This window comes from Clavelina lepadiformis, chromosome 4 (assembly GCF_947623445.1).
Source record: "Clavelina lepadiformis chromosome 4, kaClaLepa1.1, whole genome shotgun sequence".
NCBI lineage: Eukaryota > Metazoa > Chordata > Ascidiacea > Aplousobranchia > Clavelinidae > Clavelina > Clavelina lepadiformis.
Window position 1 is genome coordinate 5659549 of NC_135243.1, and position 16994 is coordinate 5676542.

The following is a 16994-nucleotide window of genomic DNA, read 5'->3' on the forward strand; positions in this document are numbered from 1 at the left end:
TCAATCAAATCAATCCGACAACTTATGATATTTCAAACGCAGTACGATTTGTTTTATCATTAGTGTCAATTACTTTGACAATATTTAACGATTAAAGTTAAGAGAGATGCACGAAACGACCGCAAACAACACCACAAAGCAATAGAAAAAATTGCTGCGTAAAATCCGACGTCAAATATTTTGTCCACCATCGTAAAAGTGATCTTAGTCGTGGTCATGCATCACGTGGTCACACGGATTTCCGCAAATCTTCTCCGTAACTTTGGCGGAAACCTCATCCGTCAAAGCCTCAAACCCGCCCACAATCGCATCATCAATAATGTTTTCGCTTCTGCCGGCGATCTGAGCAACTTGGTTTAAGTCCAGTCTTCCACGAGGCGGTGAAATAGGAACAACGTACACCTGTGAAACCAAAATGTCTTTGTGATCACCGGTCGGATAAGCCTCTCCTGTTTTTAAACAATTTGGGTGGTCGTAGCCTAATTACGTAGCACGAGACAAGCTACATTGGGTAAAAAGTGCGAGACGGGCAACAAAATAGATAATTTAAATGTTTTATGTGGATGAATATGTTAAAACTGGGAACGTTTTCTAAAGGAACTACTTTTACTGACCAACTTCTTGCAGGGTTGTAAACTATAAGTCGTACTTGGCTTTTCGGGTCAAGTTTGGGCTTAAGTTTGAAAGAAAATTCGGGCGAGAATTTATACTCAGACTCTCCCACATTTGCCTCGTATTCGCACATTCTTTTAACGAATGTGCAAAGTGCTATAAACTCTTGCAGGGAGTAAAGCACAACTTAGACAAAGATGACAGTCAAAGGATGGAGTTAAAAGATGACTTTTGATTTATTCAGTAAATTTAACTTACGGGATTAGAATAAATTTTCGGGTTTGGATTTGTTTTACGGGTTAAAAATACAAAGTCCCATTAAGCCACGATTACAACTCTGATTCGATACAACAGGCCTACTCTTTACTCGGTCGTATCGTACCAATGCTCCTGTTTCCCGGAGAATTCTGGAAGGTTCTTGGACGTCATCCTGGGACTTACCATCAGTGATTATAATCACCACATTTTTTACTTTTTCTCTGTCTCCATTTTCAGGCGTCAACATCACCTCGTGTACATGAGTGATAGCATTCCCGGTACGGGTTCCTATATAAACGCCAGATAACAGACTTTACCGCAACGCTCTCAATAGAATATGCTAGGCTAGCTCTCATGTAGTATTGTTTTAGTATAACTATAACCGACTTTTTAACTTACTTCTTATGACTCATGTTGTACCAAAGATAACCGTTTTACAAAAAAAAGATAAAAGTATAGGATAAGTTATGTAGCCTGAGCTACTTTAATGAAAAACGCAAATAAACAGACAAAATGATAAATCAGACTTTTACCTGATCCATCGTACGGGATTTTGTCGAAGGCTTCAGTAAAAGCAGCTCTGCTGTCTGGAAAGTCGTTTAGAAAGATCTGAAAAAAAGATCGAGATTTTTCAACAAAATCTGAAAAAAAAGCTATAGTTTGCAGGTTCATAGGCTATCGTGACTGCTGAAATGCACTTTGAGTTGTGTAGATCTGTTGTGTTTAAGCTTGTACCTGTGTGTCTTCGTCTACTACCGCGTTGAAACGGAACGCACCAATGTAGCTAGCTTCGGGAGATACTTCAAATTTTCTGCAAAGGAAAATAGTAGAAGGTCATTCAGCACTGCCACCAAATTTGTCTGCTTTAGTGCGACGTCATGAAACCTAAACAATTGGTATGGTATGATAAATGATATGATGTTATGTGACATGGTACGATAAATATGAAACTTGCGAAAGAAATCCGCGGACAAATGTCTTTATCTTGACCCAGTTATCTGCTCCGAGTGAAGACGAAGAATCGAGTACAACAACGATGTCCATAGCAGCGTATGGAGGGCAGCTCCCTTCAGTAAAATATGAAAAGTGTCACTAATTTTGACGACGATGGCTTGGCAACTATTCTTAAGATTACAAACCTTATAAAGGAAATTTTACTTCTGATTAAGTCCAGGATAACTTAATTAAATATTTCTAGTATGTTGGTGGCCAGTTTACTATTTTTGCAATCGCTACGGCCGCTTTATTCAAATTTTACTTGAAGCAGCAGTGACTTTACGACACTATTGAACTTTCTTACTTGCGCAACAAGGCGTTGCCGGATCCCATTGCGAACTGTTTTGGCAAACATTGCTTAATGTATTTGCCGGGTAAAGATTGTAGGAATCTGAGCAAGAAAACGAGCACATGGAATCCGGATAATCAAGGTCCGAGCAGATAACCTCGCCATGGGGTAGAGACAACTGATTTGGGCAAGTTATACCTGGGAGGAGAACGAACGGTGCGTTAACAGTCAGGGTGAACGACAAGAACACTGCAAAACGCTATAAAACGAGTCTCAGTATTTTGGTGATGTGCTTACGTTCGCAAACCGGTACTAGGCTATCCCAAGTCACTGAATAAGCCGCATTTTCTGCACATTTGCTGTAAAGCGACCCAACTCTTCTGTACAAGTCGTCGCAGGCAAACTCACATATTGACCCCAAGAACGCGTCATCGCTACAAACAGTGCGTCCGTTGGTTGGTATCCCGGGTCCAGGAGGACAAACCTTACCTGGCGAATACAAGAAATGCAAACAAAAGCTGAAGTTGATTTGCTTAAAAATTGCTGAACTCTACTCGACTGAAATAGTTGAGTCGTACGCCACATTAGCACCTTCACCACTTGTTAATGGTCTTTAATTGGATGTTTTTGAGTAGCATATATAATTAAATAATGTCCCTATTCCCGGAGATAACTTCTAATTATCCTACTTGTTTTCGAAAATTACTTTTGGCTATATAAGTTATTAAAAACGGAAAATTACTGTAGTACAGTAGGCTACGTTTGTACACCTTTGGTTAATAATCTTGTTGCATGTCATGTCATGTATAAATTTAAACCATTACAATTGATTTGGTCTCAAACTAAGCTATAACTTGTCCTCAACTTACGTCGGCAAATAGGGGCCGGTCCACTCCACTGTCCAGCGGCGCCCCCTCGCGGATCATCTTCACAGACGCACTCTGAATCTCCCAATAAATCGTAGCCTTCGTTGCAGTGGAATTTGCACATGCTCCCGTAAAACCGCCCGTTTGTGCAAGTAACGTGTCCGTTGTCAGGAGGCGTGTGAGGAAGAAAACAGGTGATAACTGAAAAGAGAAAGATGACGTCGTGAAAGTGGTCCTCTAGAGTCTAGAACTAGCTGAGGTAATTAAAAGACGACCAAAACCAAATATCATCAGAAGGATAAGGATGGGATATTATTTTAGGACTTATTTCAATGTTATACATACTGTATATATACTAAGGATGGGCCAATACGAACCCAAACACGAATAGATTCGCCGAATATCGCCTTTATGGAAGATTCGGGCGAACACGAATACCAACAATGGCGAAACCGAATACAATACTACTTATAAATTTACTGACTTTCGTAAAAAATGATGATCTAGTTTCCCGACAAAGCTAAACTAAAGTCATCAGTACTTACAATGAAGGTCGTTTTCCAAACGATTTTGCTTTTTCGATTGTTTTTTAAACACTATTTTTCGAAAGAAAGCGAATTGTTTATCGATTATGTCATTTTACAAGCAAGACTGGACAACTTTTGGAGGAAATTTTATTGTTTGGTTGTAATACGAATAGATTCGGGATTCGTTCGTGTTAACCTTCATGATGTTCGGGTTCGCACGAACCCGAATAATCTTTCTCGCGTCACATCCCTAATACAGGGTGGGTCAGAAAAACCTACCACATTTCAAACTAGGAAAAAGAGACAAAATTTATAAACAATCAAAACATTTATTGTCTCATCTCAAAGTCAAAAGGTTACCATTTGATGTAATTTTGTTTTAATTATTCCATCCTGTAGGTGGTGCCCTCGAGATGTAGATGGCGCCCTCGAGGCCTTCCAGGTGGCTTTCGAATTAGTGCTGGACCCGTAGCTCTGAAATTTTTGACCCAGAGCATTACAGATTTTCGATTGGGTCCAGAGTCGTTACGGTTTAGTTTGAAATGAGTCTTAAAATTTCTTAGCGTTCGAGTCACAGATTCCCCATTTCTAATGAAACCTTCCACAATAAATGCGCGGTGTTGGCACGGCACGCCAGTCCAGTCCATTTTACATACAGATACAAAATTTTTAAAAATTGCACAAAACATTATTTACTTATAAAAACTAAAATTTGAAACACAAATTGTAAGTCCTTTGCTGCAAAATTTCAATTCAACCTCCTGTCAGACTGCTACAGCTTTGGTACAGTAACAATTTGAAATGTGGTAGGTTTTTCTGACCCACCCTGTATATACACATATATCTATATCGGACTCGCAAATCTCAAGCTGTCAAATCTTTATTCTATGAAAGCGTAAATCTTTAGCTTCAGCTCCAAAGCTTTATTTTTAGCTTATCTTAAACCCAATGAAAATTTTTGATTTTATAATCAAGATTAAAATCTGCTCTGAAACAAGCAAGGTTTAATTTTTGTAATTTTCTCTCTGGTCAGAATAGCCTATGGCAATCGGCACTTCAAAATCATCACGAAATCTGTTAATGTCTTACTTTGGCAGGTTGCAGGACGATGGCTCCATATGCCGGTGATATCATCATTTCCGTCATCGAAACACACGGTTAGCGGGGAGCCGACTAATCCAAATCCTTCATTGCAAGTAAACCTGCATCTGCTTCTCAAGAAATTCACCTTACTGCACTCAATGCTACCGTTTTCAGGATTGGTGTATTCTGGCTGGCACCTAATAGCTACAAGTCAGATAGTAGTGTTGAAATTTTAACCCTCCTTTGAGTAAGATTACATTTTAAGAAACAAATATACTAAGTTATTAGTAAGTTATTTATGATTCGTATAACTAAACAAACGTTCAAACCTCCCCAGAGGTTGGGGATCGTTACTTATAACAAACTACAAGTTTAAAAAACGTTCGATTAGCTTCTAAAGTCAAGTTCACCTTGGCATACCGGAGGAGTCTGAAGCCATACACCAACACCGTTGTTATCGACGCATAGTGTGCTGACATTTCCAATGGGGGCGTAGTTGGGGTCACAGCTGAAATCACATCGACTTCCTAGTCGTTCGTTATCCGAGCAAATTGCTCTTCCGTTCGCTGGATCTACTTGGACGGGCGCGCATTTGATTTCTAAAACATTAAAGAAACCATGAAGTTATGTCTTGAAACTGTCGCCTAATATCGGAGAATCATCAAAGATGTGTTTTAGCATAACGTGAAAACATCATTACGGCTTCAAACCGTGTTAAGCCTTGACGGAACAAATAGTAACTGCAAAGATGGACCACGATCAAATACCTTCACAAACCGGGGCTGGCGAAGACCATTTTCCTTTAGAATCCCCGTTGTTATCATCTCTGCAGACAGATGTTCGAAGCCCGACCAAAGTATATCCGGGTTTGCATGAAAATCTGATGAAATTAGCGTGTTAGAGTGTAAACGCTTAACAGTGCAGTCAATTATGTTCATTTATTTAGATTGTACGTCACATGCAATCTCCCCGGCGTTTAAGGCATAAACGTGCCCATGCTGCACGTGTGTAGCCTTATAGTTATAATTACGCATGGCTACTGTATCTGCATGTACGTTTAAATCTGCGGCGTAGGCCTATCTTCACAGACCAACTTACTCAAATCAGTATGTTTTGCTCATACGCTTAACAGACAATAAACTTCAGCAAAATGTGCGCTCAAATTTATTTGTCAACTTCCACCACTTAGCAAAGCTAGGCGTAACTGAAGTTTAATTCAAAGAACGCAATAAGCGTACCTATATGAGCGAAGAAGGATTTGGGTTTAATTGCAGCTATGCTTGACTGTGCTTTAGGCTACATTAGAGTTGATGGCAAGTAGGCGACTCACGTGCATTGGCTGGATTCCAAGTTGTGCTTTGTACACTGCACTTCTGCGTTAACAGGCGCTGTATGTGATGGAAGGCATCTGAGAATTGGTTTGCAAACCGGTGCTTTGGCGTCCCAAGTTTCGCTGGGCACTTCAAAACACGTACGGCTAGTAAAACTGGGCTACTAACAGGAATCTAAACTTAGATGTAGTTCTAGGTAGGCCAAGAGACAATACTAAGGTTGTGCGAATTATGTTTCACACCGTTTCAAGGTAATCAGTATAGAAATTAAACTTATTGTTTTCGAAGTATGGAATATTACATATGATGCAGATTTTACAAAATTAAAACACAAATTTTACAAAGCCAAGATATCTAACATTCAATCAACCAAGAAGTCAGTCAGTTTCGCAAAAAGTTTACGGTTAACCACAGTTACTTACTGCAAGTTGACGTGTCGCTGCCTTCAAGATTAAATCCCTTGTCACAACGGAAATGGCAGATACTTCCAACTTTGTTCTCATCAACGCATTGCATTTGACCATTACGTGGAATGTTGTGCGATGGTTCGCATCTATGGGCTGGGAAGCAAAGAATATCTACTGTGTAGGGACTGTAGGCTATAGTATAGCGGTTAAAAGACAGTAAAAAATAAGGTTATAATAATCATAACATAAAAAGCGGTGTAATAAAGTTAGTCATAGTTGGTATCCAAGAATAGCAATTGTGTGCTTATAGGAAGTAAGTTAAAAACAATAATTCGCAAGACATAGCAGTTGCCAGCAACTGCTTTTTGGAGAAGCTTTACCGATGCCCCAGCAGTTCAGTCCTTCTCTGTTGCATTCATCCGTTTGACAGCAGCATCTACAAACTGAAGATGGAGGCTTCAAGTTGCATTGCATTGGTAACCAAGCCTCGCCTACATTCTGCAAGCCACAAACACAGACTGTTATATGCCTTACATACAGAGGTGGGCAGTCGATACTTTGAAAGTACCGTCGGTATTGGTACCGGTACTTTTTGTGTAAAAGACGCTGCTGCAAATGCAATATTTGCCGTTATTATGCCCCCGGTAAAGGTTACTCTAGGTCAAAATGTATGTGACGTTAATCGCTTTCAATTTTACTTGACATTTCTAGATTAAAAAAGAGTAACATATGCTAAAATTAGTATTAAGGATTAATTAACATGTATTTTTGGAAACATACCTGTTAAAATTTTGAAATAATCACGTGAAAAGTACCGAGTACCGGGACCGATTGGAATTTCTTCAAAAAAGTAATTCGGTACAGAGATTCGGTACTTTTTCACTAAAGTACCGACGGTATCGGTACTGCCCACCTTTGCCTATAAATCTTGCAAAAAGGTGATAGCCTATAGGTTGCTAAAGATATGCTAAAGCTTGGTGCCACTTATATCCGGCAACTTTGTACTTTAGTCAACAATTGGGCTGCGCCAACTGACTCAATCAGTCGTTAGACTGTAACCTACGCCCTGGTTTTGAAACTTTTGTACCTCTTGGACATAGACTGGAGTAAAATCTAATGAAAGGAGCACACGTGACGGTTACAACTTAACCTGTTCGAAGTTGTTTTGACAAGCTTTGGTCTGCTTGCAACGTTTGGTTATCATGTATTTTCTGCCCCAACCGCCATGACGTAATTCGATCTGACAAGAATTCTAGGGAAAATAAATTGCAGAGTTTTTTCCTCGTGACAGGGTCAAAGGACAAGTGTAACCTTACCTTAGTTGCAATCATTTACCTCATTGGCGTTGCATATTTGAAGATTTCCCTCCTTTACGCAATCCTCGTGAGTAAACACGTTGTCGCATTCCCAGCATTTCAAACCTAAAACGCTCGAATTGTTTTAAAATTGATTTTAAAATTTAAAAATTGATAGCTGGTGCTCTTTGCAAAGGCAGAAATTTTTATCTTTTAGCCTACTGATATGTTTTAGGTCACTTGTATTACATCATTGGCGGTATTTTAATGAGTTAGCTAAGCAATATTTAGTTAAACAAAAAATGTATTCTATAACGCAGAAGCTTACATATATTCAAACCTCACCCTTTGTAAGAGACATGCGAATCACAAGCAAAACAACGTAAGAAAAATTCATTTCAGCTTTAACCACAACTCTCAACCGCTCGAACAATAATGCAGCTCACAGTTGCACTTGTTGTTGTGGTTCTCTAACTCCATACCCAACGTTATATATCATGATTTACAGGCTTTTGCATTTATTACCAAAGTTTCGTTCTCTCGAGGGCAAGGCTTCGTCTTTTACCAGGTATAAAAATGCTGAAACCATTAATTTTATAAGCATCTGTCTATGTCTCTGTAACAAATTGCAAAAGTTCGACGTGTGTTTATTAGTATGGCATCTAAATAGCGTCTATAAGATTTGTGATTTATGATTTAAAAGCTGACTACGATTTATTGGAGGTGCTAGCGTTCTAAGGAAGATGCGTCATAAACTAAGATACAAACGTTTTCAATTGTCTGCTTGTTTCTAGCATGTCAGTCGAAAGCACGGTTTTCATTTCCAAATTATACGCCCTACTGTATATTGCGGTGTTTGTTTTTCGCCAACTGTTTCTGTGAAAATGCAGCAGACCATTTACCGACGATTTATCACACTCATGCAACAGCATTATAAATCACACGAATTCCCTAACTCAAAATATTTGTCGATGAAGTGTCAAAAATACAGATCAAATAGGGTAGTGTAAGTACTTACAGCAAGAAATATTTCATTTCTTGCCTTTTTGGTTTGAAAAAATTTTCTCGACTTAAGCGGCGTTAAATTTGCTGCAAAAGACTAATTTCTTTCTGGCTTTAACTTATCTTTTACGCCATTTTGAGCCAGGTTTAAACCCAGACCACCGAAAAATGTAACTATTTCATGAATATTTATGGTACGTGTCCCAGTCGGAAATTATACCAGATTATGTATGGCCAATTGATCACTTATGTCTGATTATAACAGATTATGTATGTAATATGTTTGTTCGTAAGAAAGAGTTACATAATCTTACATATATCGTAGTTTATCATAAACAGCCCATCGATGGTTCATGGTACCTTTCTAAACCTTGCCTCAAGTAAGAATTTCTTGCATAATGTTGGTATAAAAATCGAAATTTTTTATGTACGTTTTATCAAAAATATTGGATTGTTATTTACGTATCCTTTTACCAAACTTGAAAGACGTTATTTCTGCATGTCACTGAAAGCCTACCAGGTAATTGGAAGCAATTAATTGTATATGGACTATAGATGATTACCAACATTGTAGGTGTGAAAATTGTAGGCTATAATATGATAATGATCACACAGTAGGTACTGTATTGTAATGATAATTGTGGTGGTTCGATATTACAATAAGTGGCGATAAAATGCAAGGCGCAAGTAGAACAATTAACCGGTTAACTTAATTATAAATTATTATTATAAGATGGAATGTACATTTTCAAAATTTTATGTAAAAACGCAAAATTGTTCCTTTTGGAATCATTTGTAGTTATAAAACCTAACTCACTGCCACGCTTTCAACAGCTTGTACACAATATTCGTTTTCAACATGGCGACCAAATCGCAAACCTTTGTAGTTGTTCTCTTTACGCCGAAGAGTTTCTACGTCATCACTCTACCCATAGTTCTACCGATAAGGTTTTTCCCTTGACCAATCGCGTGGCATTGATTTATTTCGCGCTTTTTTTTACGAAATCTAGCCTCATGGGAATTCTTTTTCTTTGTCTTGAATTCCTGTCCTTAGATCTGATGAGCCCGTGAGGCCGTGACTTGTTTGCTAGTGATAGTTAGCGCTATTCCTATAGTGCTTGTTAGTTAACCCCTAGTTCTTTTGTGTTAGCCTAGCACATCAGTTTAATCCCAGCCAATTTAGTATGAATTGGAAGTTGAAAAAAAAATTGGAAGTTATTTAGCTGCAATGTATTGTAGCCTATCAGTCAAGTGAGTACGTAGGCCTAAGTATTAATTGTTGTGTATGACTATACGCAGGTAATACAAATATTGTTTAGTTGGCATTACTGAGACATTTTTGTGAGGTTTTGTAATCTTGTAGCATGTAACTCGCTAACAGGAGAAACAAAACATCACAGAAATATCATTTTACCCGAAGCAAACCTTTTTGTGTAAACTCATTTAGATTAACGAGACTTACCTGTTCCATTATTTTTATTAGGTTTGTATGAAAAGTGCTGCCGATTAGCGTATACTACGCAGCAGTGCTCAACCAGTGAGCCAGATGCTGAGGAATGTAACCAAAATGCAAGATCACTATCAAGTCTTGTACGAACTGATGATGAAAGGTAAATACTCTTCCATTTACTGTTATCATTGCTGAAAATTGCTGGCATTCATTCTTGGTTCGTGTGTGTTTATTGTAGATGTTTGAAAATGTGAAATTTTTTAGTCTATGTTAAACCTAATGTCAATGTTTAACACCAGTTTGTATTTAGTGGAGTCGGAGATTGGGATGGTGGGAGGGAAAAGAGGGCTGCAGCTTTGACAATATCCTAAAGACCAAAAGAGCCGCATTAGAGTGTCACATTTCTCACGTTTTGTCTGAGGACGATCGAATCTTGCAGCAGTGGGGAAGAAATACACACTCACCTATAAAGAATTCTTATTTTATCTTCGTTTCATTTTCTAATTTCCTGCGTTCTTGCTTTTGTCAAGTAAAACTCTCAATAAATATCATTTAAAACGTATACGTTGCATTAAGCCGCAAATGATCGTAGCTATTAGTAATGTTACTGAAAGGGTTTTATGTCAGGTAAAGACTAGGCCCAGAGAAAAATATAAGATAATTTTTCTCAGGCTCTTGCATGGTTATATAAGGCTTATGATCGGTCGCCATACTTGGCCCAAGCATTGCCCATTGTCAAATTTCCTGACCTCTTTCTAACATATATCTCTGGCTGTTGAATGGCGGACGTACCTTGGGCCAACTTTGTTCTTAACATGTGCGGTAGATATCACATAGTAAGGCCAAAGATAAATTTCTGACTGGGGTAGGTCGCGCTCAATGAAATAGGCGCAGCTTTGACTAACGGCAAGCATCCTTAATACCTGAAGGCGTTGCCATGATGCTCACCGAAACCGAACTCTGTCTACTCAACTCAAAAAGCCTGGAAGCGAATTATCGTGTGGACTGATGCCTCCCTCACAGGCCTTGTTGATGCAGCAGAACACACTTCGCGACTGGAGTAGTCGCAATTTTACTTTCTGTAATATTTTCAGCTAATTTGTTTTTCAGATATTGGGGTAAAGATTTTAGGTTCCTGTACGGTTCACTGTATACACAAACAATAATCTATAAAAATTCAACAAGAGATGTCTTCGCAAACACTGTATTTAAAATGTCACCAATGTTTGAATATGATTTAATGAGCCAATCACCAAATTTTCACAAATAAGCAAATCACTTCTAACATTTACGTTACGCTGATGTGAGGTTAATCTGAAATTGCAATGATTTATATAAAGAGGTTTCATATTTGCACAAGAGCGATAAAAAAAACGGAACATGACGAAATGAGATAATTTTCTACTGGAATTGCACATTAGGTTATTGCAAAGTAAATTTCACCAACAAACTTCTATAAGTGCCATAACAAACATCACAACTGCATAAACAAAACATACCCTACTAAAATCAATACACAACAGAAATCGTTATTGTACGGATCAATTTCCAGTAATATAAATTTTGATTGAATAATTAATCATTACTCAAGTAAGTGCTCTTTGAAAGGATGCCTGTAAATTGTCTTATCCCAAGTTGACGTCATTTTCGTTCTCGGAAAGCTTTTCACGGTACCTGCGAACATCCACGCCTTCCCAGTTGGCATTGTTGAGTGGTTTAAAAAACCTTGGAAAAAATAGGGAATTAGTTTTTTCCAAAAACATTGCAAGTGTTACAACACAAATCAATAAGAAAATATCATTATCATCACATGCTTTAAAACACAAGTATTCGGATATGTTGTGTATTAATCATTTCACGTCAATATGTTTTTTCTTCAGGTTACCATATTCAAAGAAATAATTTTGTGGTCCACTCTAATTGCTTTGAACAAGGATGTAAAGGGAAACTTACTTGTCCATAACCTCATCCGAAACTTTTCGTTCATGGTCAGTGATGCCGTGTTTCAAAACTTCCAAGTTGGTGAGAAGATTTTTCATGCTGTGAATAAGACAGCAAAATTAACCTTTGAAAAGATTTATCAAACGATTTATGCATTTGGTAAAGACAAACCGTTTTTCTTTAGTACTTTTCCTCCCTGGATTAATTTAAACATAACATGACCACAATCAATTAGTCAACAAACATACAGAGTTGTGAATTTTTAGTTACAACACTCTCAACCAACAAACCATATCACCAAGAAAAGAAATGCAAATGTTATTATAAGAGTAGGAAAATGTTTGAAGTTAACACACAGGTTAAGCAGTTTAACTTATATCTAGGCACAGGCTGCGGTGTGGAATCAAATACCAGTAATTTTTCTGAAACCTTAGATCCAGACTATGAACGTAAACGATCATACGACGCTGATATAAGGGCAGCGTATTATGTTAATGTCCACGTTTTTAACCTTTAATCACAAGGACAGATTACCTGGCAGTTCCTATTAAGGTGGTATGTATCCCAGGTTGTTCGAGAGAAAAACGTGTTGCAATTTTTGCGATATCAACATCCTTACTTTGGCAGAACTCAGCTGCTTGTCTGCAAACTGATCGAATATTTTCTCCGGCACGATGCCACTTAGCAGGTCCTCGATTAGTGAGTAATCCCATTGATAAAATGGAGGCATTGATCACACCAACACCTTTAGACTGTGGGAAATATAGATTTCAGTTCAAAAGTTTGTCTGCTATGAAAGTAAGTAATGTTACGCTTAAACAAGAAAACTAGTGTATTAAAAATACAATATGACCTGTGTATACAGTCGAATCCGGTTAATTGCGTAGACAATTTGCCAAGCCTTTTTATGCGATTAAATAAATTATGCGTTTATGCGGAAGTACAAAGTCCACTTGTTGTCTTACTTGACGTGCGAAGCTGGTGACGTGTAAAAACGTTAACACGCAAAACACTAACGTTTATTGTATATCGCGATCATCCTTTCATTCAAACACGCAAAACACACTGACGTTTATTGTTTAATCAAGAAGAATACTGCGCGATTGTTGTTTGTTTAATTTTTATTTGCATACTTTCTTGCATTTGTGTTTCTAAACCAGTGGTTCCCAAACTTTATCTACTCGCGTACCATTTTTTTGGTTCATGCAGCGTTCTCGTACCACCTACAACTGCAATTAACTACAGATTGCAATTAACCGGATTTGACAGTAGTATGATCACACACTATAGGGCCTATAGCCTACATTCAATGCAGAAAACAGTACTGGTAACAGATTAAAACTTGAGAAATGCAAACTAGTTCAATAATAAAGATACATCATACTTGAAAATAAGGAATGTATTCGCCCAATGAATTGTCGTTCATTGATGCATGGCAATATGTAAGGACGGTGTCGATCTTCACTGGTGATTTTTCCAGAACAGTTCTTATTTGAAAAAAATGAGATTATTTATCTGGATGTTTATTTTTTAGATAACAGATATGCAGATTATACGTTTAATATGTGAAAAATTTCAAAATTGTGTCACAGTAATTATCGTTTTCAGAAAGATTGAAACAGTACCTTCCAAATAAATAAGAAAGTTATAGAACTTCGTAACAATAATAGCATAAAAAATATGGTAAAAACCTAAAATTTTCCATAGGATATCCTGTTATTCCAATATGCCGAACTTTTCCAGCATCTTTCACTTTTTGCAATGCGGGAAGAGTTTCATTAATTACGATGTCAAGACTTGGAGCAAATTCCATGTCGTGAATCTGTGTAGAATTTTCAACTTTATGACTACACCATTATACCAAAATGCAAGATAAAATATATACAGTATACTGCTGCAATAAGCCTTAAAACATCAATCATCAAAAATCTGAAATACCTGGAAATTATTTATGATATATATACGATCTAGAAGTTCTTGTTTCTAATGGTACACGTCATATTTACGATATTATGGTTGTAGTATCAGTATGTAATTATGTATTGGCAGAATTTTCGTGAACATTTTAGCAAATGTATAAATGTAATTGACTTAATGGAATGAAAAGATATGCAATAATTAGAGTTGTTAAAAGCTGAAGGTCAACACATTTTTGTGGAAACATACCTGAATTGTATCAATATATTCCACGCCCAAATGATTTAAACTTTCATCTACTGACTGAATCACTCTCTCGGCACGAAAATCAAACATTTTCGACGTTTCTGGTAGATAGCGACCCACTTTGGTATTGAGGTAATATGCTTGTCTTGGGAATTTTGGTAAAATCATCCCAAGAACTTTTTCGCTTTTTGTGTGTCCATACCATGGGGCTGTATCAATCATATTAATACCAAGCTGGATTGCTTTTTCTACAACTTGGACAGATTCTTGATCATCAGTTGCGCGATATACACTTCCAATTGCAGAACCACCTAAAGCAGTATACGTTTCACTTTCATATTTTCAGAGATACCCTTCATTGACTTATAGTATTGAGTGAATATATATATATCAGAATCAGCATCTAGGCTATGTGTAGGTTTTTGCAATTTTTCACTACATATAGCACTAAGAATAAAATAGATCAAAAAGTAGAGGTAAAACCTGAAGTATTTCATTTAAAAACTTGACTGTGTTTTGTGAAGAAGAGTTACTTAAATTGTACATTAATGCACATATCACATGTGAGCACTGTTCTAAAAGCTTAAACATACCAAATGTCATTGAAGATACAATCATATCGGTTTTCCCAAGCTGGGTGTATTTCATCTTCGACAAATCCTTTACATCATGAAAGCCTTCCACAAAAGTTGGAGGTCTGGTTAATGCAAAAGTGTAGTAACTGTCAATCAATATATTTACACTGATAAAGACAAATTCTTTAACCTGTTTGCAGCAATCTTTTATCGTTTCACATTGTGTATGGTTTAATTTTTATTAGCTTCAACTCACAAGTTGGATGACATCTTTTATTAACTTCTGTAAGCTTTTGATGTAAGGAAATACCAAACAGTGATCACCAATCACCTGAGGCGATGAACTGATTCAAATGTAGGAGTTTATGAAAAAGTGATCCCAACTGTCAAGACAAAATTTATAATAAGACAAAACCGAAACCAAATCGTTTATGAAAAACTTACTAGCAAAATAATCTCCGAAACTTTTATGAAACTATACTTTGCAATTCTGGATCAAGAGCTACTTATATCATACACTTATCTAGCTTTTGATTACTAACAATCTAGACACACATGATTTCTTGTGGCACACACAATGTTCTGGTTCAGGGATGTCCAACCTGCGGCCCGCGGGCCACATTGCGGCCAGCCTGAGATTTTTGTGCGGCCCGCTAGTCATTTTCACTCCAAAAGTATGTACTTTATATACCCATTTTTCTTGAAATTTTATAGGTACTGCGGCCCATTGAATTATTTCAAGTGACAATGTGGCCCACTATAATAAAAGGTTGGACATCCCTGTCTAGTTGATCTTGTATGTTTCAATCAATTAGAAACCTGCTTTTGGCAGAGCTACCAACGCAGCAAAATAACTGTCTTTTAGTTTAAAGTTACTTATAATTAATCAAAAGTGTATTTCTCGTCAGAACTAGTCAACTAGCCATTCCATTTTAAACATTTATTGAGCTCCCACAAAAGTATTCAATTGCTCTTTACTTCCATCTCTGTTTTAGTCTCATCAAGCGAAAAAACAACAGGACGAAACCTGAAGGTAAATCCGAATGCATTGTACTTAAAATCACCACTTGTAACCTGTACAATTTTGCTTTCATGGCAGTGAAACAGTTAACATTGCACTATACTATAACGCTTTTCATTTAACTTATCATACAACTTTTTGAAGTAGAAGATATTACAATGCATTAGATCGCAAAACATTATACAACGTCAGCAAACTAGTAGTTAAAACTTAAAAGGTAAACAAAACATCAGCGTTTAGGCCATAGTTCATTACAATCAATGATTAGCATGGAAAAAAATCCTTTTGGTAGAATTCACTAACATGAAAAGTCGAGAAGAACAAGGTAATAATTTCGATTAATTACAATTTGGTTAACCAAGTAGCTTCTTGAAGTTAGATGACAACAACCTTTTTAAACTTATCAAAATGTATTTTCTGTTTACAGTAGTCAAACTTTCAGTCTAAAAATTATATATTCATATTCAAAAAACTTGTTTCAAATAATCGTAGCAAACCGTCACGAGTTTAACAATGAAAAGATAGTCTTACTAAAAGAATTTTTGCAGCCGTTTAAGCAAGCGTTTTCCTGCAAATTGATTAAACAGACTTTCTAATCTTAAGTTTGCAAAACATTAACACGAACTAACCATTAAAATAAACCCGAAACGTGACAGGAAACTAAGTCAGCATATGATTAATTAAAATTAGTTTGTGTATTACTTGTGTCGAGTATTACACAACAAACTCGTCTGTCATAAAGACCGCACACTGGCGGCTATTGTTAGAATATGAGCGAGGACGATTGGTGGTTGATAACTTGTTTTGCTTCTGCTTCAATGATATGAGTTCTCATTTCTCAAAGAGCGTGATTATGCTGTTAGTTGCTTAATTCTGTCTATACAAATTGCTAAATAATAAAGTTCCCATTTTATTTATTATAAGACACAAAGGCTTTCACCTTTTGGCAAAGATTACTGAATGTTACATTGTGCTTGCTAACATGTGAGAACGGTAAAAAGGTTAAAAAGGAAAGATTGCACACATTACATCGGTAGGCCTATATATATGTGGCAAACCAGTTCAAGCGAGGTAATTTATTTGAACGTCAGTAAAGAGAATTCAAGTCCGGTCAACAACTGCATTGCAATATCTCAAAATAAAATTCAAGCATTTCGAAAAATAACTCCTGACTCGTG

The 16994-nt window shown here is 37.0% G+C and overlaps 2 protein-coding genes and 1 long non-coding RNA gene across 5 annotated transcripts; 1 reads left to right on the forward strand and 2 right to left on the reverse strand.

Moving 5' to 3' along the window:
* Positions 1-28: 28 nt before the first annotated feature.
* On the reverse strand, positions 29-8218 carry LOC143452008 (P-selectin-like). Of its 2 annotated transcripts, XM_076952815.1 has the most exons (17): positions 8010-8218; positions 7705-7790; positions 7520-7621; positions 6750-6867; positions 6385-6522; positions 5962-6091; positions 5399-5511; positions 5042-5230; positions 4638-4835; positions 3025-3222; positions 2453-2644; positions 2171-2353; positions 1826-1937; positions 1606-1681; positions 1404-1479; positions 995-1158; positions 29-402 (listed from the first exon to the last, which is right to left on the reverse strand). In XM_076952815.1, the coding sequence occupies exons 1-17, from the start codon at positions 8059-8061 to the stop codon at positions 205-207; spliced, it is 2325 nt and encodes a 774-aa protein (XP_076808930.1). In that variant the 5' UTR covers positions 8062-8218; the 3' UTR covers positions 29-204. The 2 variants fall into 2 exon arrangements, with proteins under 2 accessions (XP_076808930.1, XP_076808931.1); XM_076952816.1 differs by lacking the exon at positions 995-1158.
* Positions 8219-8888: 670 nt separating this feature from the next.
* On the forward strand, positions 8889-10678 carry LOC143452937 (uncharacterized). Of its 2 annotated transcripts, none has more exons than XR_013115121.1 (3): positions 8889-9046; positions 10150-10276; positions 10427-10678. It is a non-coding gene; the product is annotated as an uncharacterized LOC143452937 (long non-coding RNA). The 2 variants fall into 2 exon arrangements; XR_013115122.1 differs by lacking the exon at positions 8889-9046 and adding an exon at positions 9556-9917.
* Positions 10679-11304: 626 nt separating this feature from the next.
* On the reverse strand, positions 11305-16435 carry LOC143452940 (uncharacterized). Its single transcript, XM_076954098.1, has 8 exons — positions 15052-16435; positions 14814-14917; positions 14224-14531; positions 13749-13879; positions 13442-13544; positions 12592-12809; positions 12070-12156; positions 11305-11841 (listed from the first exon to the last, which is right to left on the reverse strand). The coding sequence occupies exons 1-8, from the start codon at positions 15063-15065 to the stop codon at positions 11742-11744; spliced, it is 1065 nt and encodes a 354-aa protein (XP_076810213.1). The 5' UTR covers positions 15066-16435; the 3' UTR covers positions 11305-11741.
* Between the last annotated feature and the right edge of the window lie 559 nt (positions 16436-16994).